The sequence below is a fragment of the Micropterus salmoides genome, unplaced genomic scaffold (genome assembly GCF_014851395.1).
Source record: "Micropterus salmoides isolate LMB-PRFRI ecotype aquatic unplaced genomic scaffold, ASM1485139v1 Ms_hic_scaffold_1, whole genome shotgun sequence".
NCBI lineage: Eukaryota > Metazoa > Chordata > Actinopteri > Centrarchiformes > Centrarchidae > Micropterus > Micropterus salmoides.
The window spans coordinates 61511161-61536223 of NW_024040040.1; the positions used below are offsets into that span (position 1 = coordinate 61511161).

Below are 25063 nucleotides of genomic sequence, written 5' to 3' on the forward strand. Positions count from 1 at the left end.
TCAACCGAAGGGCCTGTGACCTGCAGGAATCTGTGGAAGATCTTCTTGAAGCCATCAAAATCTTTTCTGGAGATCTGAAACAACAACAAAACGAACGTCACCTTCTGCTTTCAGAAAAGCTAAACAATCACACAAGCTTCAGTGACAGTGATCGAGATCAAAGGTCTGCAGAATCAACATTTAGAGTAATGTTTATTCATTTATATTAATTTATATTAATTAATGTTCATTAATGTACACTGTGATTTAACTAATAAATAAATACGCCCCTTGCTGACACACAAATTAACAATGAGATACAAAAAAAACTAATAATGACCAAAAAGACACCATGGTGGCGTGGCTGCCAGTACATTGAGTTTGTTCATGAAGTCACCGGTCTGTTTGTCTGTTATTAGGAAAAACTTAACTGTGGATAGTCATTATTTTCATATTTATTTTATTCATGTCATCAGTACAGTGTCACATCTGTCTGCGCAATGTGCGTGTCAGATCTCTCCCCCTGCTGTGGCTGCCTGAAGCTTCACTTTCCCTGTCCTCGCGACTGTAAATTCCACTAACCACAAGAAAACAAAAAGGGGAAAGAACACGATGAGTGTTACTTTGTGGCTATAACAACGCTGTTGCCACAATGTACAAATAACCTGCTCCAAACAGTGTGTGATAGAGAGAGCTAAATCAGACACACAGAAACTCTCCTACTTTCTGCCATATCATTGCAGCTAAATGTATTTCCTCAAGCAACAAATGGAGAACTATTGTTGTTTGTATAAAGTAACTTAATTATCCCATTATAATTAATTATGTATTTTTTAATGTTTACATGTGTGAATTTATGCTCTGGCAATATTGCAACCTAAACATTCATGGCAAAGAGCAAGAAATAGAGAGAGAGAGATCTCATCTCATGGAAACAAGTTTCTGCCACTACGTATCAAAGTTTCCTCCTCACTAGAGGACGAGCTGTCCAGGCTGGACCCTGATCCTTCTCACAAGAGGTGTTACAATAACTACCACAATAGAAAGTCGCAGACATCAGCCCATGGACCTGTACGTGCATCACGTACAGGTCTGTGTGTGGCGGTGGCGAAACTCAGTGATCCTTGAGAAAATGTAGCGTGCGTGAAAGCTACCGTGCTACTCTGTCAATAAAAGAGCTTCATTACTGAAAAGCTATTTGATTCAGAAAATAGCGATGCTACCACTAAGCTACTGAGAAATGTAGTTAAACTAGTAACGGCACTAAAGTGCCAAACATGAGGCTTCAAAACAGTAGTTCACAAACTAATGGGTGACGTCACGCAGGCTCCTTCCACTTCTTTTATATAGACTATGGAAGAGACCTGACATCATTAGCAGCGGGAGAAACTGCAGCAAAAGATCTCTTCACTATATTCTCATTCACTGCAGCAGTACACGAGTGGTTTTAGAGTTGGGGTAAGGGCCAGGGATCATTAAGGTCAGGGTAAGGGGTTAGGGAATGCATTTTGTCAATGAGAACAAATGTGTGTGCGTGTGTGACCTCACGGTTGTTCACCTCATATTCCACCAGCATGCCAAAACTCTCCCAACAGAGTCTTTGTGCTGCGTGATAAGACAACCTATTGCACTCTCTCTGTATGCAATACTTTACAAATATTTGTACTGTATTTGTAACAGGTACATCGGCCCACGACACTCATTAACTTCGTGTGCCACCCATAACCATAAACTGTGGTTCACAAATGGAAACTTAGGACTTTAAAAAATGTATTAGTGTTGCAGGAAAGTTAATTTATTCCAACATATATAAAAACAAAGCTGGAAAAGGTTTCTGACTGAATAGAGCTGAGGAGGTACGGATGAAATCTCCGAGGTAAAGGTTCTTTGTACCCACATCAGTCCCTTTACGCTGCATAACAGCTTTAAGTTGACACCCCTGTTAGATGTCGTCCCGCCCAGTGACACATAAAAACTAATTATTGTTTCAATAAGAGTACAATAAAGTTGAAAAAAATCACATCAACATACAGCTCAAGCTTAGTCCGCCTCATATTGTGGAAACATTACAACTGGGATTAACTGTGGGTAGCTGGTGTTTCAGATACAAACTAATCTTTCTAGAGAGGAAATATTGGGGATGTTTGCAGCAGTGGTTCTCACCTCTGCCTCGGCCTTGTTGGCGGTGTTGAGCAGCGCCTCCAGCTCGCGGTGCATCGAGTCCTCGTGCTGCTGGCGGAGCTTCTCCTGGAACTCTGTCATCGCTCCTCTGGTCAGATCTGCAAAACACACAGATCTTCCTTTTTAAATTTTGACTTTTTGTTAAGAGACCAAACGCCAAGAATTATTTTCCAAAGGTTTGTTCGTCTGCATGTTTGAAGTCACAGACTTGAGTTTCAAAAAAACAGAATGCACTGCAGATATTCAACTCAGACTCAGTATTTAAAGACCGACAACTCTTTTCGATGACCTTGTTGAAATGAAGAATAAGTTAACGCAAATCAGTCAAGTTTACCATCTATCAATACATACAATGTGTGGGTTTAATCATCCGGACTGGATTATATCTGATACTAGAGCTGCAACGATCAGTCCATTAATCGATTAGTTATCAACTATTAAATTAATCGTCAACTATTTTTATTGATTTGAGTCCTTTTTTAAAGAAAAAACCTTGCAATTCTCTGACTTCAGCTTCTCAAATGTGAATATTTTCTGATTTCTTTGCTCCTCTATGACAGTAAACTGAATATATTTGGGTTGTGGACAAAAGAAGGCATTTGAGGACGTCTTCTAGGGCTTTGGGAAACATTTTTCGCCATTTTTGACAATCTGGACCTAACAACTCGATTCATCGAGAAAATAATCGACAAATTAATCGATAATGAAAATAGTTGCTTGCTTGAAGCCCTATCTGATACGTTTCTAAAGCTGCTTTCAATCAAAAAACACAACACTCAACAGACAAAACCAATGTTTTACAATTTGACCTTAAATCACTTGAAGCAAATAAACTTCAAAACAACATGTAGTGAAGTCTTTGTATTTCTAAAATATCAATCTATAAGCTTTATTTTTGTCTTATAATTGCCCCTTGTGCAATTTTAAAATCTGAAACGGAAATTAATTTCAGTGTGTAACTAATTAATCAACAAGTACTCCCCAAACAAACAGTAGTACAATGGAAAATAATAGAACAATAAAGATTTCTACAGAATAGTAAAACGTTGTACAGTAATAGACTGATATCTGTCATTTTGAAATAATCAGCCCCGCTCTGAAACCTACAGCAGAAGCCAAAGTATGTTTCCGTTTCATTCATTAATAAAACTTCCATCTAAAACATCACGTTACTGGCTGCTGAGGTAACCTGTATATTAGATTGGACTCTGCAGGAGTAATGGGATTATACATGAATTTTCCTTGTTTTGATATCAGTATTTTATATCTTGCTCTCAAAATATCGGTATTGACCACTGAAAAACTTGTATCGGTCAACCAACGTGCCCAGAAAACACCTACCTTACTAATCTGGTCATATATTTTCATATTCGTTCATTAAATTAAAACTTTCTCTTAAGCTTCTCACTCCAACTGTTCCACAAATTCCCCACTTTTTAAATTAAAGTTCCATGTTCTGCAATTTAAGCTCAAATGTAAAGATGATATCAACTGAAACTACAGTTTTTAAAAACAAAAAAACAAACCCCCCCCAACATGCAGTAATATTAAAAGAATTTTTTAAATGTCACAAACATATCCTTCCTTGTCTGGTTGTCCAACAAACTGTAAAAAAAAACAGTAAAAGCTGCCAAAACTAAACTGCTGACATGAAAGTGGAAGTAACTGAGCTTCAGTGTCCGAGGTTAACTGAGGGTTTTTAAGTACAGAATTTGTATCAGAACTTTTGTTAGGAATGTAACAAACGTTTCTAAAAACCAAAAGCATTTTGTATCTATTTTGTATCTCTTATTAAATATTGTAGATGTAAAACACCACGTCAGACTCGCTGTTAGTGGAAAGCAGAAAATGACTTTGATATAAACTTTGATTTACACTTACCAGCTACAGTTAGAGACATTTTACCAGCGTCTGCTCAACAACACGGTACACTAAAGATAAGATCAGTGGAGAGGGAAGCAGCTTTGGTGGCAGACGTGTCGGCTCACAGTGAGACCAAGTGTTCGATAAAATGGTCCCAAGAACAAATAGACTAAGTCAGCAGCTGTCAGAGAACAACAGACGTCCTCGCCATCCTGAGCTCGAAGGAAGCTCACAGATCTGCAGCTCTGACCCTGAATACAACACAAGGCCTGCCCACAGCCACGCACACACGCCAATCACACACAGCTAGTGAGTGTGTGTGTGGCTGTTTTGCCAACTGCACGCTAAAATACGAGTTAGTTTGGGTTTTTACATCCTGAGACACAATAAAGAAAACAATTAGTGCTGAAACTATAAGGTGGTTAATTAATTACAATTTTGATGACTGATTCAGCCTTTTAATGTATTTACTGAGCAAAAAAAACTAGAACAGCAGGTCGGACCAAAAACAACGTATCTGAAAATGTCACTATGAGTTCCTGTGAAGTGTATTTTTTAGACTAAATTCAATAAAAGATAATTGACTGATTCATCGATAATGAATAAAGTGTATTAGCAGCCTTAAAAACACCACATTTCAGTGTAGTGCATATACTTAATTAATTGTGCAATATCCAAATCCCAAAAGCAGAAATGTGTCACAGCATACTTTGATAAATGAAGCATTGTGGTGCTACAGAGGCAGAGATATCCGTTTGCATATTATTCAGCCCAAACGTTACTTGTGACATAGTGGTGAATTTTTGAGCATTTGCCAAAGTAAACACATAAAAGCATGGAATTCAGAGCTGGGTATCACACCCTACATATGTTTAATGGAAGCAACAGAAATGTGTCTGCAGTGACAATATTCGAAAATTGTCAGACAACTTTTTAAAAATTGGTCCAGTAATGAGCGATCGCGCTGCACTCAGAGTTCTTGCCATTGCGCCCAAGACAAAGTACGTCCACTAAAGTGCCTGTTTTTGCCACTGATAGTCTCAAACTGTATATACAAGTGTTTGACGACATTACGAAAAGGATCCCTAAAGAGTGAGACATTTTTTAAAGAGTAAGATTATTTTTTGTTTAACCACAAACAGTCGCTATATGACTTCTATATGGACTCGTCAAAGCCGACTCCATTAATAAAAACAGTCATTTTACACCAATGGGAGATGTTGGTCTACAGCTGCCTCCATCGGTTAGTTTGTTTGTGTTATGAGTTTGCTGTTGTTTTTTGTTTGTGTGACTTTGTTGTTTTTGTTTGTTTGTGTTTTAAGCCACACAATAACAGAAACTAACCAATCCAGGCAGCAGTAGAACAGAGAGGTAAAATTACAGTTTTTAGCAATGGAGTCTGGTGGCAATATTGCGACTGTTTCCAATTAAACATTCTCTATAAGGATCCTTTCCATAATGTTGTCAGACATTTATAATACCAATCTGAACCTGTCAGTGGCAAAAACACACACTTTAGTGCACGTACTTTGACTGGGTGCAATTGCCCGCAAAGATCATGTTGCAGCCCTGTTAAACTGCTGCCGACTGCAGCGCGCTCGCTGCTGGACCAGTTTCAAAAAATGTTGTCCCGATTAGTCACATAGACACAAAAACATAGGAAAATAGGGTCCAGGTTAAAAAATACTGATGTTACCTTTTAAATATTTTAAAAAGCTTCAAACTTTAGTTTAGTAAACGTTGAACAATTTTGTCAAGTTTCTGCACCATAGCGGCAGTGTCAAAAAAAAATGTGGTCCACCTGTTTTGTCCTCTTATATATGCTATATCTATATATATTTGTGTATATAAATGTAAAATGAATGGATATTTTTAATGTTTTTGCACTCATGCTCTACTGTTTTAGTATGTATTTTATAAATTCAATGGTTGTGATCAGTAAATGTACATAAAGTGGTGCAGGGGGAGTAGTTTAGTTGAACTTTGTGTTATATTTGTTATAACGTTTTTTGTCATTGATGGGCCAGATATCGGTGTATTGGTGACTGTGATGCGATTTAGGTGTAGCTTTATCTACACTGAACAACAGAGGTCGCTGCAGTGTGTGAGTTTGTTTTCAGAGTGAAGCAAGGAGTTAAAATGCTAGTCCGTTCAAGGATGTCTACAACTGTTAATAAATAGTAAACAGCATGAGTCAGTGAACTTCATGACAGTGATATATAGAGCAAGGCAAATAATATAAAAACATTTAAACATAGATTTTGATTTTATGGGAATTCAATGGGAATTTTGTAGTTTATGTTGTTTATGTCATGTGCACTGTAATCTCTTACTGCTTGAAAATGGCTTTCATGTAAAAATAACTTCCTCAGTGAGGTTTTAACGCTGACCTTTACCTTCACCCTTGTGCAAAGGTTACTTATTCAGAGTCTTTTAAAATCATTTTCCACATTTCAAAGTGTGGTCAGGGAAACCATGACGGGACTTCAGGGGGCCTTGGCAGGAAAATGAAGTCTTGAGTTAACTGAATTGTAATTCACTTGAAACATAGTTTTCTTCTCCAAATTCACAAAATCACCTTAAAATTCATCTTCCTGGCTTGTTTCATTTGACTTAATAGTGTGTGTTTTTTATTTTGATGTGACCAGTTATTTCTATTTCGTACTTTATCATTTATAGCTATGATTGTACCCTTCTAAAATCACATGTATTTTACATCACCTTGCTTTTCTTTCTTGTTTTAATACCTTTTTATGTCTTACATGAGGCACTATGAAATTCCTTGTTGAAAGGTGCAACTCAATAGACTCAACTCTTTTAGTTGTAACGTTACACTTCTGTGTTTTAAAGCACTTTGTACCTGTGTTTGGGTGGGAAGTAACGTCATGTAAAGTTATTTTTCCATTTATTATTAGAATATATGTATATATAAAGTACATTTTAATTTATTTTCGAGTAACGTTATATCAGATTTCTGGTGTATTTTGTGTCGTCATTTACTAGTAACATGCACGCGCACACTCACGCACGCTCACGCAGAGGGGAAGCAGGTTCATGCCAGCAACTTAACACGTGTATCTGTGCATTGTAATTGTAATTCCACACACAAAATGCAAAACACTTGTTTTGACGAACTTTTCGTGCACAAAAAGCCACCAGGTCTGACGAAGCTGTGCTGCGTTAACATACCCACCTGAACCGCCTGTCAAAGTACCGGGAGAGCCTCAAAAATACAGAGCGGAGGACAACACGGACAACCTCAGGCCGGGACAGACTACCGCTCAGCCCCGGAGGACTCGGTTTAGGAACAAATAATCGAGTTAAAATGTTTAAAATCGCCGTGGCTTCATCCTCCTCCTGCTGCTGCTGCTGCTGTTAGCTTCTGTGGCTCACACAGCCAACAGTCATTGACGTAGCGGGTGCAAGTCTCAAAGAAGAACGGTCATTGGTCGAAGATGTCCATCAATCAGATGGCGCTGACATGTCCCGCCCACCCAGGATGGTCTATTTTTAGCTGTATTTTTACAACCTAAACGCTTTATTTATTTAATTTAAATTGATTTAGAGTTTTGAAATTTCATTTTTCTATTTATATTTTATTCATAAATTTGTATCTTAGCTTTCATCACATTTTACGCCCGTTTCATTCGGTTTTCTACGGAATTAGGGCCACATTTAGTGAAAAAAAAGAGGATTAAGTTGTTGTTTTTTTGTTTTTTCCATTTAGAGAATAAAGTCAGAATGAGGAAACTAAAGTTTAAGTACCATTTCGAGAAAAAAGTCGAAATGTCCAGAATAAACTCAACATGACGAGAATAAAGTTGAAATGGTACTTTATTCTCCTCACTTTTACTTTATTTTTGAAATGGAATAAAATAAATAAATAAAACGTTTCCCCTTAATATGGCCCTAATACTCCATTGTAGTTTTCTGTCCATTCAATTCATTTTTGTTTCAATTGCATCCAATTTTGACTCAATCCCTGTTTATTCTGTCGCAAATTCAGCCATTAGTATTAATTTCAAATATGAAATTTTTAGTTTTACAACTTTATTTTTTGTTAAAAAATATACTTTGCACTAATTTCAGCCCAAATATGAATCAGGAATCCAGTATGGATCGATGCTGCCACCATGTTGTTAAAGTAAGTCACTGCAAAACACTGGATGTGATAGAGATCATAACTTAAAGGAGGATAGAAACAGGGCCTGATGGAAATCACTCATTAAATTACATTTACATTTATTCATTTAGCTAAAGCTTTTATCCAAAGCAACACCTCTGGAGCAACAAGGGGTTAAGTGTCTTGCTCAGTCACAGTGGATTCAAACCCTGGTCTCTCACACCAAAGGCATGTGACTTATCCACTGTACCATCACCACTTCACTCATCAGGTTTCTATTGGGATTTATTGCATTTTTAAAAACTTCTGGTATAAAGAAAATAAAAGCTTTACAACCAATTGCCCCTATGCAACATGGAAAGGGAGCCTTCAGTTTCTGATTACCAAAATATCAAAAGCAAACACAGAAAATATCTGCTCCAATCATCTCTTTTTTTTTTAACTGCCTTTAATTAAGTTCACTTAATTTCATAGCTTTATCGTCTCTGTGTTGCTTAACATTGCCCTGTGTTTCGTTTCATATTTTGTATCGTCCTTTATGTCTTCTGTAAGGAGCTATACAAACAAACCTTTCCTAAAGATGATTTGAAACCTTTTTTCTGTGTGATCAGATGTTTTGGACACTGTTGAAACAGCTGTAGGAGTTTCTTTAAGAAAGTAAGTGCAAAGCACATATTGAACTTCTGATAATCTCTTTTATACAATAACTAAATATACAAATAAGACTTTTACATTTACTCATACAATGACACTTTACACTTATTTTGATGTTTGGGATTTAAAGGCCAAAATATGTGTGATCGATTCACAATATAGATGAAAGTACTGGGCACCCGTGTCCTAATACTTTTGGGAGGGGCTGTTTCTTCATGGGTTGGTTTTGTTGAAGTCTTAATGCTACAGCATATGATTTCAGACAACAGTTTGTTTTTTTCCCCCTGTCCTGTTTCAATATGACAAAGCCATAAAGAAATGGTTTTCCCATTGTGGTGTGGAAGAACTTGACTGCACCGCTCAGAGCCCTGACCTCAACCCTATCCAACACCTTTGGGATGAACTAGAACAGAGATTACGAGCCAGACCCTCTCGTCCAACGTCAGCGTCTGACCTCAAATTCTCTTCTGGATGAACGGGCAAGAACTCCCACAGACACTCTAAAATTATGTAGAAACCTTTCCCAGAAGAGTGGAAGCTGTTAAGCTGAAAAGTGGGGACCAACTTCATATTAACGCGTGTGGATTTAGAATAGGATGTCATAAAAGTAATGTGTAAGTGTCCCATTACTTTTGTCAGCATAGAGTATTTTTACATTTTTTTCCATAACATAACAAATGTTCAAAAAAACCATCAGGCTTCTTCAACTTTCACTCAGGAGCAAAATCAGCCTTGAAACCCAAAAGAAATAATGATTTTATACTTATCGTGATAACATTTTGGCATCCGGCCCTACGTTTATGACTGCAATTCTGTTCTTGGCCTCAGATGACTGCAGGTAGCTCAGTGGTGAAATAACCATAATGAGACTAAGGAACGTCAAAGCAGCATAAAAAAAAATAAAATAAAGGGACTTCTTTCAGGTTTGTTGTTGTTTTATTGGTTTCATTACAGTTTCTGAACAGCTAGTGAGTTATCTACCAACAGAGACATTCTCAGCGTGTGTTGCAGGCCAGGTTGTGATCATTAAACAGGTTTTCTGAAAACCTGAAGAAGTGGCCGTGTGACACACATACACACTCCCACTCACACAGGTGACACACAGAGGCAGACGGGACGGTTAATAAGAGTGGAAGGTTCTGTCTTCAGAGCCGCGAGCAGTGATCTAAGGGTTGCTGCTGCTGCTGGCCAGCAGGGGGAGATAGTCACTGGGACAGGAAATCCAGGGCGGTGTCTCGCTCCTCCACCAGCTCAGCCGCTGTGGCGTCCATCTTGGCGCGGGAGAAGTCATTGATGGGGAGTCCGTTAACAATTTTCCAGGACTTATCCTGTGAGGGGCGGCAGAGGGAGAAGATCAGAGGACGAGCTACCAGCTTGAAGCCTCGAAATTGGCATTTTGGCCGTTGCCATCTTGGTTTTTTGGAACCAGAAGTATACGTGTCAGGGAGCTGATAGGATGGACTCACCTTGATCTGGATGGGGAAGGAGTAGATGAGGTCCTCTGGGATGCCGTAGGAGTTTCCGCCAGCGTACACGCCCATGGAGATGAACTCACCCTGTCGGCAGGAAAATACAAGAACGTCAGTTAGTCTAAATTTACAACAACACAAACACCTCCTGCATCAACTTCTTAACAAAAACAAAACACAAAACAACACAGACTGATGTCCAGTTCCTGGCCACAACCACAGGAAAATGGGTGGGAAATCTGACACTGTCATAAGTTCAGCAGGGACATACAGTATCTCATAAAAATCATGCGACAACACTGAAGAAATGACTCTTTGCTACAATGTAAAGTAGTGAGTGTGCAGCTTGTAGAACAGTTTAAATTTGCTGTCCACACTGACCTCCTTGGTGCCGAACCAGATGTCCCTCATGTGGTCGCAGATGGCCTTGGCAGCAGACATGGCACTGGACAGCTTCCTGGCTTTGATGACGGCTGCACCGCGCTGTTGCACCGTCTGCAGGAGGAATACGAAGAGGAGGAGGTTTGAAAAGGATAATTAACTGTAAAAATAAACCCTGAAAATCTTTCTAATTAAAGAACTGTAGCTCTTTTTCTAATGAAATCGAACGAGGGCGCTCACAGAGATGAAGTCTCCTCTGAGCCAGGTTTCGTCCTTGACGGCGTCGTAGGCGGGCGTCTCGGTGCCGTGGAGGTTGACCTTGGCGTGGTGGACGTCGGGGTACTGGGTGGAGGAGTGGTTCCCCCAGATGATGACGTTCTTCACTTTGTCGGAGGACACGCCGCAACGCATCGCCACCTGCAGGTGAGGGACAGACGCAGCAGCAGTGTTATGAGGTAGTAATTCTACTTATTTCTAAAATTTTAAAGCAATTGGCAATAATGCATCCGTTAATGTGATTATACTATGTGACCTTCACTCGATTATCATTAATGAAAAACAACCATAGTAGAGGCTCTTCTCATATATTGCATTTGTTACGGTTTCAATGGCCGTTATAATCAGCTAATTATATTTATTCTTATAATTCAGCTTGTACAGATTTAAAATAAGCCTGCCGAAAGCGTGTAAGCTGCTTGATGGAGGATGGACCATTGTCACTGTTTCACTTGTCGGGCTTGTTAAGTAAATAAAAAACAGAATTACATTTTCTTTCCCAACATTAACCCTTTTTAGTTCAACAAATGTGGTAAAATCAAACCGTTTTGTTTTTCTGAATTACCTGTGGATTTATGGTTTTGGATTTTAGTCTTCAGGAAAATCTCTGATACAGACACTTGATTTTTAGCCTTCCATCTGATGCTGGTACTGAGAACAACCAGTTCAAGTTCAAGACCTTGAGAGTGAGGACATTTTGTCGGGTTCTTAAATGTCGGCTTTAGTCTGGTCACTTTGATGAGAGCAACTATTTCTGCTAAAAGCAGACTCCATTGATAAAACAGTGATTTACATTTACTCATTTGGCAGATGCTTTTATGCAACGCGACTTGAGGAACAGCATACGATCATCAAATACAGCATGAGATCTACAACTGACAATACATAATAAAAGCTGCAGTAAATACTAGTAAGTGCTAACGGCACATATCGCATCAATGGGGTAAATACCTAGGGAAAGAAGTTAGAGTTAACAAAAAGTGCAATCAGTACAAGATAATTGTAGGGGATTTTACCTCACAGTACACAGGAACTGCTGGTCTACCGCTGCCTCCCTTGGTTAGTTTGTTTTTTTTGTTTGCATTGTTATGCGACTTTTGTGTTTTTAAAACGTTAAAAAAAGTCACCCAATAACACAAACTAACTAATTGAGGCACCAGAGAGATAAAAAATGTTGTCAGTGGAGTCTGGTTGAGTGCTATCTAGCGCCTGTTTCTTAAACACAAAGCATGTTACTCTTTAAAAAAAAGAAAAAAGAAAAAGTCTCTCTCTGCAGAGATCCTTTCCATAATGTTGAAGACACTTAACAGTCTGAGCCATTCAGTGGCAAAAATAAGCACTTAAGTGGACATGCTCTGACAGGGCACTATTGCCCGCATTGATTATGTTGCAGCCCTGTTTCACTGCTGCAGACTGCAGCGCGCTCGCTCAATACTGGACCATTTACAAAAAAAATGTCGCAGTTGGTCACTGGTCCAGGTTGAAAAATACTAAAGTTAGCCTTTAAGGGTTAGACAGGTTGTGGTCCTTGGTGTACTTACCTGGGAGCTGGCTCTGTTGTGGTCCAGTCGGGTCAGGCAGGAGAAGTTCTCTTTGGGGATGGAAGGAGCAGACTTGGAGGCGATCAGGCAGTTGGTGTTTGCCGGGTTTCCAACCACCAGAACCTGACGTGACAAATCAAAACACCTCCATCAGACTGATGGCGTCTCACACAGGTGACAAGATGGAATCACCCTGGTTTTGCAACACTAAAATAAAACAACAAACATCATCTCCACAAAATCTGAGCTGCTTGCCAGCATCACTCTTACAGCTGCAGTGTAGGCATATTTGGATGCATCATTTGGCTCAGTTTGATCTCAATCTGATCAAAGATATTGTGCACAACATTCAGATATAAATAATTTCAGCCACCTCTGGGACCAATACGCATCACAGATTCAGATTAACGGCTGTAACTACGAGGTTGAATATCAATTGTTTAGTTGCTCTTTTGAAAATGCAAATTTGTTATAATAAGAGAATGATTTTGATTTCCTTATTTAAATAAACAAAACAAATGTTCCCCACAAGATCTAAGATCTGGAGCTGCTGGGGACATTTCACAGGCGGTGATACAGAGTGGAGCTGTCAGGAGAGAGCCTTTTTTTTCCCTTCTTTAGTTGACTTTCAAACATCCAAGTGAAAATGTTCTGAATCTGTGCAGAAGAAACTGCCACACAAGGTGATGATTAATGTTCTGAATCTGAGGGAAATACAAAAGCTTTTACCCAACAACGCAGTTTTCCACAATGTTGAGTAAAGAAAGCTAAACTCAACAAATGCAGGACATAAAGTCAGGAGCTGCTCTGTTTAGACTTTCTTTTATAAGCGAGCTCAGACCTGAACCATCTTCATGTTCATTCTTGGGAAAGCTGCTTTTCTTTCTCACTTTCCCAGAATCCTCGCTGACATGACGGGCTTACGACAGACTGAGATGAGAATCTTCTTCATTCCTTGTGGATGTTTCAGTATATGATACTAAATACTGACAGAAAAAGGGTTTCTACTAACACACAAACTGCAACACAGAGGAGAGTTTAGTGTGAACTAATCTGTTTTCTCCAGGTGGTTCGACAGACCTGAGAAGAATCTGTGGTAACAGAAAAACTGGAGGACAATCTCAACTCTTTCATGATTAAAATTTAGAGGAGAGTATAATATATTTTATCGCCTTAATTCTAAATGGACTTTTATTAGTTTTGGTTTAAAACAGAAAAAAATATATAAAGACAGTGAAAACTGTTTTGTTTGAGCTTCCAGTGTAAAAGCAGTTCAACCTCAGGCTCCTAACTTCCTGCATATCTCAGCTCCTGACTGAACTGCAGTGAGCATTTACACTCCATCAAAGGAGCCGCTACGCCGACCTAACGTCACCTCATTTGTTAACAAAGCATGAAGAAGAGAGTCCTTCTGTTTCCAGTCCTGGACCGTGGCGGACCGCAGCAAACGCTCCACAGTTTGGCTTAGCTTCACTAAAAGAGAGAAGGCCACAGCAGAATGCAGCAGCTGCAGTAAGGAGGTTTGGTGCGAGGCAGGAAGCAGCTCCAACATGACGAAGCGTTTACTTCAACACGGCGTGAATCTGAAGGAACGCACCGTGTTGAACGTGCCGCGCTCTCCCAGCTACAATGACGCCCCAGATCCAGCTAACGCTAACAGTAGCAACGTCTCAGGTACAAAACACCTTTTATACTAAAGGGAAACCAGTGATGGCTACAAATGAGTCCCCAGAGACGCCCCTCTAGGACAGAGACTCCTTTCACTTTAGCCATGAAGGGGATGATGAGCAAGGAAGAGGATGAAGGTCACCGAGCGCTGACAGGATCTGCGCTGAAGGAACCAGACCCCTGATTCAATAAGAACCGGATTCAATAAAATTTCAACAATATCCAACCCTAATAACAACAACTTCTCAGAAAGCTCTAAGACAAACGATCCTCCCTGCACAACGGTTTCCAACTGACTGATCCATTCCAAGCACATCATGATCCTGTGGGGCAAATTCACCAATCAATTGATCAAATGGCATCACTAAATATAATAAAATTAAGCAGTGATTTGTCACCTTCACGGTCTTCTTGGCGTACTTGTCCAGGGCGGATCCCTGGGTCTTGAAGATGGCCACGTTGGCCTTCAGCAGGTCCTTCCTCTCCATCCCCTCCTTCCTGGGCATGGAGCCCACCAAGATGGCGGCGTCGATGTCCTTGAAGCCCACCTCTACCTTGTCAGTGGGGATCACCTCTGGGGGGGGGGCATCGGGAGGTGTCAGTTATTTCTTTTTTAAGGGACAATGCACATTAGGGTATGATTATTATAAGTAGTAGTAGTAGTGTATATTGTGTTCAGGGCTTTGTGTACAGTTTTTGTATTTGTGGTAATATTTGACAAGTACATTAAAAATAAAAGGCAACTGTTTGTGACGACTGAATAGTGTTCAGCTGTAAATCTCTTCTTAATCTCGAGCATTAAAGTTACATTTCAACGATAACTGATGTCAAAGTAAAGCCGTTTGCCTATGAAGTTATGAATGGTTTTCATCATCAATTCCAAAAATAGAAGATTCAGAAGATTTTCTTGAACAGAGACTAAAGATTTTTGAAAATAAAATCTTCACCTCAACTAATATTTAAAGTTTAAAGAAGAGGAACATCTTATTTCTTACTCACAGATTTAAATCATTTACCTGCAAGGCTAATTTTTTATCAACATTTATTAACAGCCTGTTGAACTGAGGGATATCTTATCTGTTGTCTGCAGATAACAGAACAGCTGCCCTGCTACAGGAACATAGCAATGTATTTCTACAGATAAGCTCCATTAATTTCAAAATAAAAACGTCGACCTTCTCTTGATTTTCACATTGCACAACTTTCATTCATTTATTCCGTTTTCCGCTTGTTATTTAACGTCCTCGGTCCAGAGTCTTATTGTGAAAGGGTTCATTTCAGATAAATTCCTGCCGCCTCGGCTGATCCTGACGATAAGATGCGTCCGACTGTCTGGTTCTTGGAACTAACCGCGCTGCTATCAGACTGGACTTCAGTCCGGGTTCACGTCCCCTCTTTTCATTGTTGTCCCACCACTGCTCTGATTGGCTGCTGTGGTGCCTTAACCACCGGCCAACCAGAGGCCTTATTTGAGACACTCCTTCCTGCTCCCCACAGCAGCAGCAGAGGGGAGGTTATGAAGGACAAACAACACAAACACACCATTAAAATGTGCTCCTGCTGGAACACGAGCAGCTCAGACAGCTTTTGTGGACAGCACAACGAGCCGCAGTAGTTTCTCCAGTAGTTTCTCCCTAGTTCTGACTGAAGCAGCTTCTTTTAGGCACCAGCTCAACTCGGCCTGACTCGTTTAGGTTTTCCCTTAGGCAAATCTGATACCTGGTAGTTTTTCTTTGGTATCACCTCCGTCGAGGTTCCAAGCGACTCGGGGCGATACCCAAAGGTGATGTGAAAACACTGCAACAACTGATTGGTCAGAGAATCAGTGTAGGCCGGTATGCAGCTAGTCCTGCGTTGTGTTTACAGCTGTGCCGCTGCTGCTAACGTTAACTCAGTTAGTTTGCTTTTAATTTAGGATTCCTTTGGTGTTTTGACTGTTCAGATTGTTTCTCCCGGGAGTAGAATTACCACTGAAAACATGTCCTCTCCAAAACAAACAGACCCAGTCATTAAAAACACTGAATAAAGCGGTTTCATCCTACAAAAACGCGCGTCTCTTCAGTGGATATAAGGGCGCGTCAGAAAGCCGGCCTCTTGACAGGGTAAGAGGTGTCAGCTGAAAATGCGACGTGGGTTTGAGGAGCTGCAATGTAAAACGGAGGACAGGGCACCAAAGCGAGCAGAGCTGGTACCATCCGGCGGTAAAGGGGCATTAGTTAGTTTAACATTTTGTTCTTATCAGCGTGATAAAAGAGGTAGCTGTCCCCATGGGTACCTAAACTACACGCACACCATCTTAGAAAAGCTGACACGAATATTTCTATTTAAACACAGCAAGAAGGTCGTCGGTTCAAACCCCGGTTGCCCCGGCCTTTCTGTGTGGAGTTTGCATGTTCTCCCCGTGTCTGCGTGGGTTCTCTCCGGGTGCTCCGGCTTCCTCCCACCATGAAAAACACACTGCATCACACACTGTTTGCTCACCCCTCAGCAAAGGGAGGGCGCAGTCCTGCAGCTCCATGACAACTCCGTCCAGCACCGGCAGCATGGGGGGGATGTCCAGCAGGACCAGGATGATTGGCTGAAAAACGAGAGGGACAACAAAGGTACAGTCAAACATTTCATTTACAGCTTACTGTTTCAATACATAGAGCTGAAAAGAGACTTTAAAAAGGTCTCATCAGGCCACATTCAGGGACACAAAGTCAGGTTTTAAACTGTAATAATGCAGCGGCTGGAATCAGGCCTAAAAATAACAAATGCCACATTTCACTTCTTTCTGAAGATGTCTTATTAGGAAAACCTCAATTTTAAAACCTCCAAGGTTTCCCACATTTTTCTCATAAAACGTTCCACAACTTCAATGTAAACTGTTCATGAATGAACGCAGAAGTACATAGAATACATCCGTGCATTTCTTAAAATATTATGATATTCTTCCTTTTGTTTGAGGTTATCTGCCTTTAACATTTCCCCATCCCATTACTCCAATAAAGGTGTAGGTATCCCACATTAAAATATGTATTCATGAGTCCATTATGTAACAGTCCAGCCCCACACACACCGTGCATCGCCCAGCTGTCTGTGCAGTAATCAACTTCAGGGGCAAGGGGGCTCTGCTGCAGGTTATGTAACTAGGACTTTAGGCTCAGTCTTACCTGGTCCTTCCCGAACACATCTCCCTTGGCGATGCTGTACAGCAGGGAGTAGGCAATCTGGCCAGCGGCGCCGGTTACCACAACACGGATTGGTTCAGCCTGGAGGGAAACAAACACATTTGGTTCATGTGTGTCATTAACCTGCATACACAACAGAAGGAGGAAATGAACAGGCAGTAACATGCATTCAGTGGCAAGAACTGGTTGGATCACTAACTGTGATATTTTAAAATTATAAAGCCTAAATTTAACAGAAGAAATAATCACAGAGGCTGCTGGATCAGAAGGCCTTTATCAGTGACTCCTCCTGTGGAACTCAGCCCTTCTGTGCGAAGAGGACTTTTCACCTAACTCCATTAAGAAAGTCGTGCATTGTAGAGTGACCTTGCATATTGGCAAGGGTAGGTGGGACATTCAGTTTAATTTTAGATTTCTCATATGACCCGAGGTCGCTCTTAAATTCGGCATGCATAAAAATCAACCAAGCAGCTGATTAACATTAAGAAACCTTCAGCTTTATTTATGATTATTTACGCAACTCTAACGCTCGTCGCTGTGAAATAATGAATGAAAAGGAGGAAACTAGTAGAATAACGGAGATATTTAAGTACGATAACTGATGTAGAGTAGTTTATATGGAAGCCGAAATGAAGGAAGTTTCCAGTACATTCAGAAATATCCCTGCATCATATTTTCACCGGTTGCAACTTGTCGGACAAGCGAGGAATCGTTAAATTGCCATGTATGTGAACCGAGATTCAAACTGATGAAGCTCCTGTCATGATTGGTTACCCCGACTGAATAAAAGAATAGGCCGATGATGTAACTTGACGCTGCCGCCACGACACAGCGTGTCCTTATTAAAATGGAGGCAGATGTATGAATGCACAGAGGACTAGCAAGTTAAAACAGCGGAAACAAACCTGCACTCTCTGCTGCAGGCGCAAACGTTTTATTTTCGGGGTTTTCTACATCTCTAATGTGCGTGTTGTAAGTGCGCAACAAACTGGCAGCTCTGCCCTTGGTTGTTTAATCAGGAGTTCAGGACACAAAAAACATCCATTACACCACTTGAAATAAATTATACATAAAGTGAGATTAAGTTGAATTGCCCTATTCCCAATGTCATCTATTAATGCATCATTTAATAGACCGGTAAACTGTTTCATGGAGATCAGAAGTTTTATAGAGGACGTCCTTTATATAATTTATACCTGTACTATGGGAAAATAGTCAGCTAATGATCCATCTTACCATTTCTGCTAGCGGATGGAGGTGCTTTAGGTCTGCGGTTCCTGTTCTCCCTGCTCAGAGTCGGACTAGACGGAAGGAAGGGTCACCTCTGTTCTTGTGTTGTACAGTCAGGCGGTGAAACGACTCGTCCCGCACTCACTGTGGGACTTGTAGTCGATTTGTGAAACGAACACAGGCTTTACAACCCAGCCGATTGGACAAAGAGAACTCATTCTCCCATGATGCACCGCACTGACCACACCACGCCAAATACGGCGGAGGATTTTCTAAAAAGGGTTCTTTTTTAACTGAGATTCAGGGAGATGAACTTTGGCGACACCTCGTGGCCGACAGCGGAACCGCAGCGCTTGTCCCGCAGAACAACGCACTGCTTTGAGATCTGCCCTGTTACTGTTTGTGGTCTGTGTCAAACACTATAAAGCAGTGGTTCTCATACTTTTTCATGTCAAAGACCCCTAAACTGACACAAATTGGACCCCTATTTGCCGCCCTGCTTCCCATTGTGAAGTGTGTTTGTGTTTGCCTATGTTTCTTGCATAGTTTCACATGTCTCATTAATTTGTTTGTCCCACTTATATTATTTTTCACTCCCAGGCTGTGGTTGTAAATCAGAATTTTGTTATTAACTAACTTGGCTGGTTAAATAAAGTAAATTTGATATGATGGCTGTGTACTCCACCACGGCCGCCCCGCTAACGCACGCACGTTCAACCTGGACCCGCCTCTAATAAACCACCTAGCAGCATCACAGCTGTTGATCACTCCGGGAATCACTTTAAAATTCCTGGAATGCCTAGAGAATCCATCAAGGATTCACCAAGGAACCCACTTTAAGCCCACATAAGCGACCCTGGGAAAAACAGAGGTACCCCCGCATCCACCTGAAGAACTACGAGTCATCCCATATGGACCTTTAGATACTGAAAACCCTTAAGAAGATTGGAATTTCTCAAAAAAACCCTCTCAAGAACGTCTACATCCTGCTTTAATTGTGCAAGTAACAGCCCTAAGAAAACGTCACCCGTTGGGACCCCTTCAAAACCCTTGAAACCTCCACAAAGACCCCTTGGGTCAACACATCCCCCAGGAACCCCCTTAAAAACTCCAGGAACACCTCAAGAAACCCATCAATAACCCCAGGAACCCACGTGAAACCCCCTAAAACAAATAAATAACGCAAGGAACATCCTCAGGAACCAAAACTCCTCTAGGACCCTTGAATCCTGGAAACACTGGAGTGCCTTTTGTATCCCTGGACACCACTGAAATCCCATCGAAAACCTTTGAAGAACACAAAGACCTATGACCCCTTAAGGAAAACATTTCAGACATGTTCCTCATAAAGTCCTTGAATCTTGGAACTTGAAGTTTCTTTGGGGGCTGCAGTATTTCTAAAAATCCTGGCAATGGCCCCAAAAACCTCCCATTATATAAATCCATCTGGTTTCCTAATATCTAACCATGGGGATTGTTAAGGTATTATTAGCCAAGATACGTAGATGTCTCCCACGGAGACAGACACAATGAGTGCTTTCTGGGTTGCTTATGGGTTTCAGGAGGTTTCAAGTGGGTTCCTTGGGTTATTGATGGGTTTCTCAAAAGAGGAGGTGTTTCTTATAAGTTTAGTTATTGTGGGGATTATCCTGTGTGACTGTTTTCAACTCTGGTTCAAAGGTGAAAGGTCACTAGGGGTCAAGTTCACTCCCCTGACTACAGGAAGGCGCTCGGTTCAGTTGCCAGCTCATTAAGTTGTTCAGCTTGTTGTCTGCAGCCTCGCGGAAGGTAAATCTGAGCAGAGCCAGACTGTCTGATCTCCTGGCATTTATAGAGCAGAACAGCAGAAAGTCCAGACGTCCCCAAGATTACATACACACTTCAGTCAGGAGGTCAAAAGAAAAATATGTTGTGACATTAAGAGTTTTTCTTAAATGTCTTCAAACTTGACAATTTTCCAAAATCCTACATCTAATTTTCAACTTTTCTGAAACTAATTTATCTGAAACTCACTATAGAACATAATAGGAAACTAAAATTGCAGATATTTACAACAAAGTCTCCCACAAAACCTGGGACAGATTAGTGCCATTAAATGAAAATCAATTCAAACAAAGACAAATAATCAAACAACTGATGGAATAACAAAATAAACATAAACTGTGTCATCAGCCAGTTGGTTCTCATTCCCAGGGAGTGAAATACCTTCGCTTTGACAGGTTCCTTTGGCGTATGGTCCCAAAGCACATGGCACCTTTTAGTGTCATTATTCAATGCTTAAAAGTGGGTGGGTCAGAAACCGGACTTTCCCCAGGAGACTGTTACGCAAGTAACGTAACGTAGGCCTACTTAAGTTTAGTCATGCAGCAATTTTAACCCAAACCATGATCTTTTCTCAAACCGAACCAAGTAGTTTTGGTGCCTAAACCTAACCAAATTGTGATGTTTCACAATCGGAACTACTTGTTTTATTTTGAATGTCAAACCGGACATTGTTATTGCACCATGTGCAAAAAGGACTCTAAAGGGGTACCCAGGGTCTTGACCTGGTCATGACCAAGTGTCCATTTGTGGAGCCCTGGGATGAGAATGGGTCGCATTAACTGATCTTCTCCTGGTAAATTTGTAGGTTTTGGTGCACAGAAAGAAATCTTTTGGAAAAACTTCAAAAACTGTGTACTGTCCACACGCTGTTCACTGAATTAAAGTAAGTAACTAAAACAAAAACCTTACTTTATCCACAATTAGAGTATGTTTCACCTGGACCTTACCTAACTCCGCAACTCAGAATCAGAACCAATACCAAACAGGTGTGGTTTCACTTGACTTAGTTGAAATAGTGTAGTAGGCTACAGTGGAGTTAATGGGACTACACAGGAGTGCATTGCAACTGTAGCCAAAAGTATATGGACATCTGTACCTTTCCTCTGGGGTTAGGTTTCCTGGTTTGAGCCACTTAGTTCCAATGAGTGGAAATTAATTTTTAGGCAATAGTGTTTTATCTCCCTAATTTGGTGTGGAAGAACTTACAGCCCTGACCTGAATGTCATCCAACACTTTACAGCCATGTCCCAACATCTTGCAGAAAGCCTTAAGTTGTTAAGTTAGAGGAGTTGAGGCTGCAGCCACAGCTTAACGACTTGTTCAGTTACCACATAGTGGCAGGAGAGTTTTTATACACAGTCTATGGAGAGTTCAGCTGTCCACATACTTTTGTCAAACCAACTGCTGCCTGAAAGGAAAGAGGTCAGAATAAAAGTGAAGTAGGCGTAGGTGTAATGTGAGGGATGTTCTTTCAGGGAGAGTAGAGAGAGAGTGCTATCAGTTTCAGCATGGTCCTTCAGCCTATCAAGGACACCGGCAGCCATGTTGGATCTGTGCTGGGTTCAGTTTCTGAGAAGCTGCCTGGAGATAAAAACAGGCTGTAGTTCTGGGCTGCTGGCAGGAGCTGGCCACGGTGCTGATAATCTGCAGCCGGGACTGCTGCATCAAGGCAGCGGCAAAAACAGGTAAAAGAGCAGGAAGCCCCCTTATTCAGCCTTCAAAATTAAAGCACAAAGGTTGTCGTTTTATCATAATCCATGAAAAGGACTTCTTTAAAAGATTTCTTTTCATTTATTAAACATATTAACATTGGTAGTTTGTTTGCTCACCATATACCGTTTTCTATTTGTTTCATATAGGTTTAATAATGTGTTTTTTTCTTCTTTTTTTAGCTTAAATGCACTTTTTAATGTAAAGTATTTCTTGAGTAATCGTTGGGTCATAACTTTCATCCAGGATTAACAAAACATTATCTTATCTTATCTAATCTTTGTTTATCTTCACAACAATGCTGTATCTTGTTGTTTTTTCACATTAAATCCTATGAGTAGGTTTATTAATTATGACTTTTTCCACTTATAACACTACAACATTCCCTTAAACATTAACTAAAAATGTATTTTAAAAGGTATATGGATATTAATGTTTGTTCTTCTATTATATTCCTATACTGTTGCATAAAAATTTCTGGCTTTCATTATATTGTGCTTTAGATAGACCAGTATATTAGATAAGTAAGGAAGGCAAGAGTTTATTGTCTTCCTGTGAATAAAATTACCACTTTATTTTTTTTATCCTTCTTTAAATTGCTTTGCCTTTTTGTACTGTTTCAAGTCAAAATTCGGTCTTCCCAAATCAAAATGACGAAATAATTCATAATTGACAGAGATATGAGAACATCAAAATGGTGAGATACTAAATCATACTTTTAAGATAAATGATTAGATACAAAGTCAAAATTCTGAATTACCCAGACAGTTATTAGATAAGTCCATACTTTGACAAATCCACAGTTTTCATTAAATCATTGCCTGGAGATGTTATTTAGGGTAGGCCCCACATACCATGAGTAATACATTATTACTACTGACTTTTTAAACATGCTTTCCTTTCCCAAGGGTATAATTGGCTGCCGTACTATTAAGACTTTGTAGTAAATGCTTCTTTCTTGCCGGCAATTTGTACTTATCTTACATAAAAATAATAATCAGACCTATTCAGTGTTCGAATATTGGTCTTTTATTTTGAAGACTAGCCGGAAGTCGTGTTGTTTTACCCGGACTGGCTTCACTGTGGCACCGAGCAACTTGTCAAAGCTGCCAAGTGGAGACTCTCACTGAATTGATAATGACGGGGTCAAAAAAAAAAGAGACGCAACCTGCCGAGTTCATTCACCTTCATTTCCGGCGGCCATTTTTATACCTGAAGTCTAACGGAGAGAAAAAAAAATAAAAGGCCCGGTAAAAAAAAACAAACAAACACAGGGGGCTATTTCCTCGTCAAGTAACCTCATCTGTTCACCACTACAGATTAATAAACCACGATGAGATACACCAAACTACCGCAGACATGTTGAACCTGACTTCGTTTTGGGAGGGAAAGGTAGTCCTAACGGTCAGTAACGGCTGGAATGCTGCGTTCAAGGACGCACGGTCATCTGCGCGCGGTGGTCCAGATAGGCTATCAAACGGCAGCGCGGCGTTCAACTCACCTGCGAGGAAACCGCCCGCACCACCAGATACATGGAGGTCAGCAAAGTCAACATGGTTCCTCCGGTGTTTCTGTTGTTGTTCACTGATAACTGACGTCCTCTGGAGCAGAAATGGCGGCTCGACCCGATACCAGAAGGAAAAATATGGGTACAGAGAGAAAAGGGAGACAGGTAGACACCCACAGAAAAAGACAGATAGACAGCCAGGTGTCGCCGCGGCACCAGAGGCGACCTTTAAACCGCAGTGCAGTTCGACTTTCACGGCTTCTTGCGCCTCGGTTTGCCCGGACTCTCTCTCACACCTCCACCCTCTACCTACACACACATTAACACACACACACACTGCTGCAGTCAGTCTAGTCCTTAATACGATTTTGAGGACGTAAATAGCCGCAGACCGGACTGCTAAAGCTGTGAGTGTGTGACCACAGGAGTGTTAAATAGTATTGATGGAAGCTATAATGAAAAATGCAAAGGAGTTTGGTGTGAAGGTTTAGGTGAAGTCACTGCACTGCAGGGGGAGGGGATGTTTTATTATGGCTGCTTCCGACCCAAAATGTATGTTTTAAGGAGGTCACATGAGGAGAGCCAGGAGTGCTGCAGTCAAAAGGAAGAGGAGGAGTCCTGGAGGTGCAGAGATCTTTAAACATTCAGACACATACTTTTTGCCTCAGAACCCCCCCCCCCCCCCCCATGATGTGAAATCACCTGAATATTTGCAAATTACAGATAAAATAAACTACAAGTAGTAGTTAAAAGCAAGAGGAATATAGACCTATGTTGTAGAAATAAACTTGCCTTGCCTTATGACATTGCCTATAATTTATTTGTCAGACTTTTAAATAGTCAGGTTGCTGGAATTTCATTAGCAGAAAGTCTGTGATAAAATATGCTAGCTCGCTGGCATGTGCATGTGCTTCCTATACTTTTCCTGGAGCCAACTATTGCTGGAGCCAGAATGCATATTGCTGTACTGTGTATCTCTGCAAATAGTTGTATTATAACTTACACTGTTTATTCCATATTAATATTCCTACATTATTTATTGTCAATTGTATTTGTCTACATGTAGCACCTTATCACCAAAGCAAATTCCTCGTATGTGTAAAACACTACTCGGCAATAAAGCTCCTTCTGATTCTGATTCTGAAACGGGATCAAAAATTAGTTGTCTCTTGCCATTGACTACTGTACATTTTTTTCCCGAAAAGGTCCCATGGTGGTCCACCGGAAGGGGAGGTCTTAGGCTCTCTATTGGTTCAGGTGTGGCACACGAGATGTATGGTTTTGACCATTTAAGCATGGCGTGTAAGAATGGTTTTGATCACGTGAAGACTGTTTTATTGCTGGAGAGTTGTTTTATTTTTGTTATAAAAATAAGTGGATTGACTTATCCAACCTCAAGTTCAAACTACAGTTTGCTAAGTCAATATTTCATGATTAAGTCAACATTTTTAGATACTAAGTCAATATTATGAGATGTTAAGTCA

General features: G+C 40.5%; 1 protein-coding gene and 1 long non-coding RNA gene across 2 annotated transcripts; both read right to left on the reverse strand.

Moving 5' to 3' along the window:
* On the reverse strand, positions 1-4258 carry LOC119915281. The gene is made up of 3 exons (XR_005446929.1): positions 4042-4258; positions 2143-2258; positions 1-74 (listed from the first exon to the last, which is right to left on the reverse strand). It is a non-coding gene; the product is annotated as an uncharacterized LOC119915281 (long non-coding RNA).
* A 5459-nt stretch (positions 4259-9717) lies between these two features.
* On the reverse strand, positions 9718-18700 carry LOC119915315 (malate dehydrogenase, cytoplasmic-like). Its single transcript, XM_038734859.1, has 9 exons — positions 18545-18700; positions 17291-17389; positions 16617-16713; positions 14534-14709; positions 12468-12590; positions 10891-11067; positions 10651-10764; positions 10267-10356; positions 9718-10128 (listed from the first exon to the last, which is right to left on the reverse strand). Exons 1-9 carry the CDS (start codon positions 18545-18547, stop codon positions 10006-10008), a joined length of 1002 nt encoding a protein of 333 aa, XP_038590787.1. The 5' UTR covers positions 18548-18700; the 3' UTR covers positions 9718-10005.
* Between the last annotated feature and the right edge of the window lie 6363 nt (positions 18701-25063).

Coding starts and splice junctions, on each gene's coding strand:
- LOC119915315 (XM_038734859.1), bottom strand. Junction 10,357..10,650: donor TCTGGTTCGGCACCAAGGAG/GTCAGTGTGGAC, acceptor TCCTGCCGACAG/GGTGAGTTCATCTCCATGGG. Junction 10,129..10,266: donor CCTTCCCCATCCAGATCAAG/GTGAGTCCATCC, acceptor CGCCCCTCACAG/GATAAGTCCTGGAAAATTGT.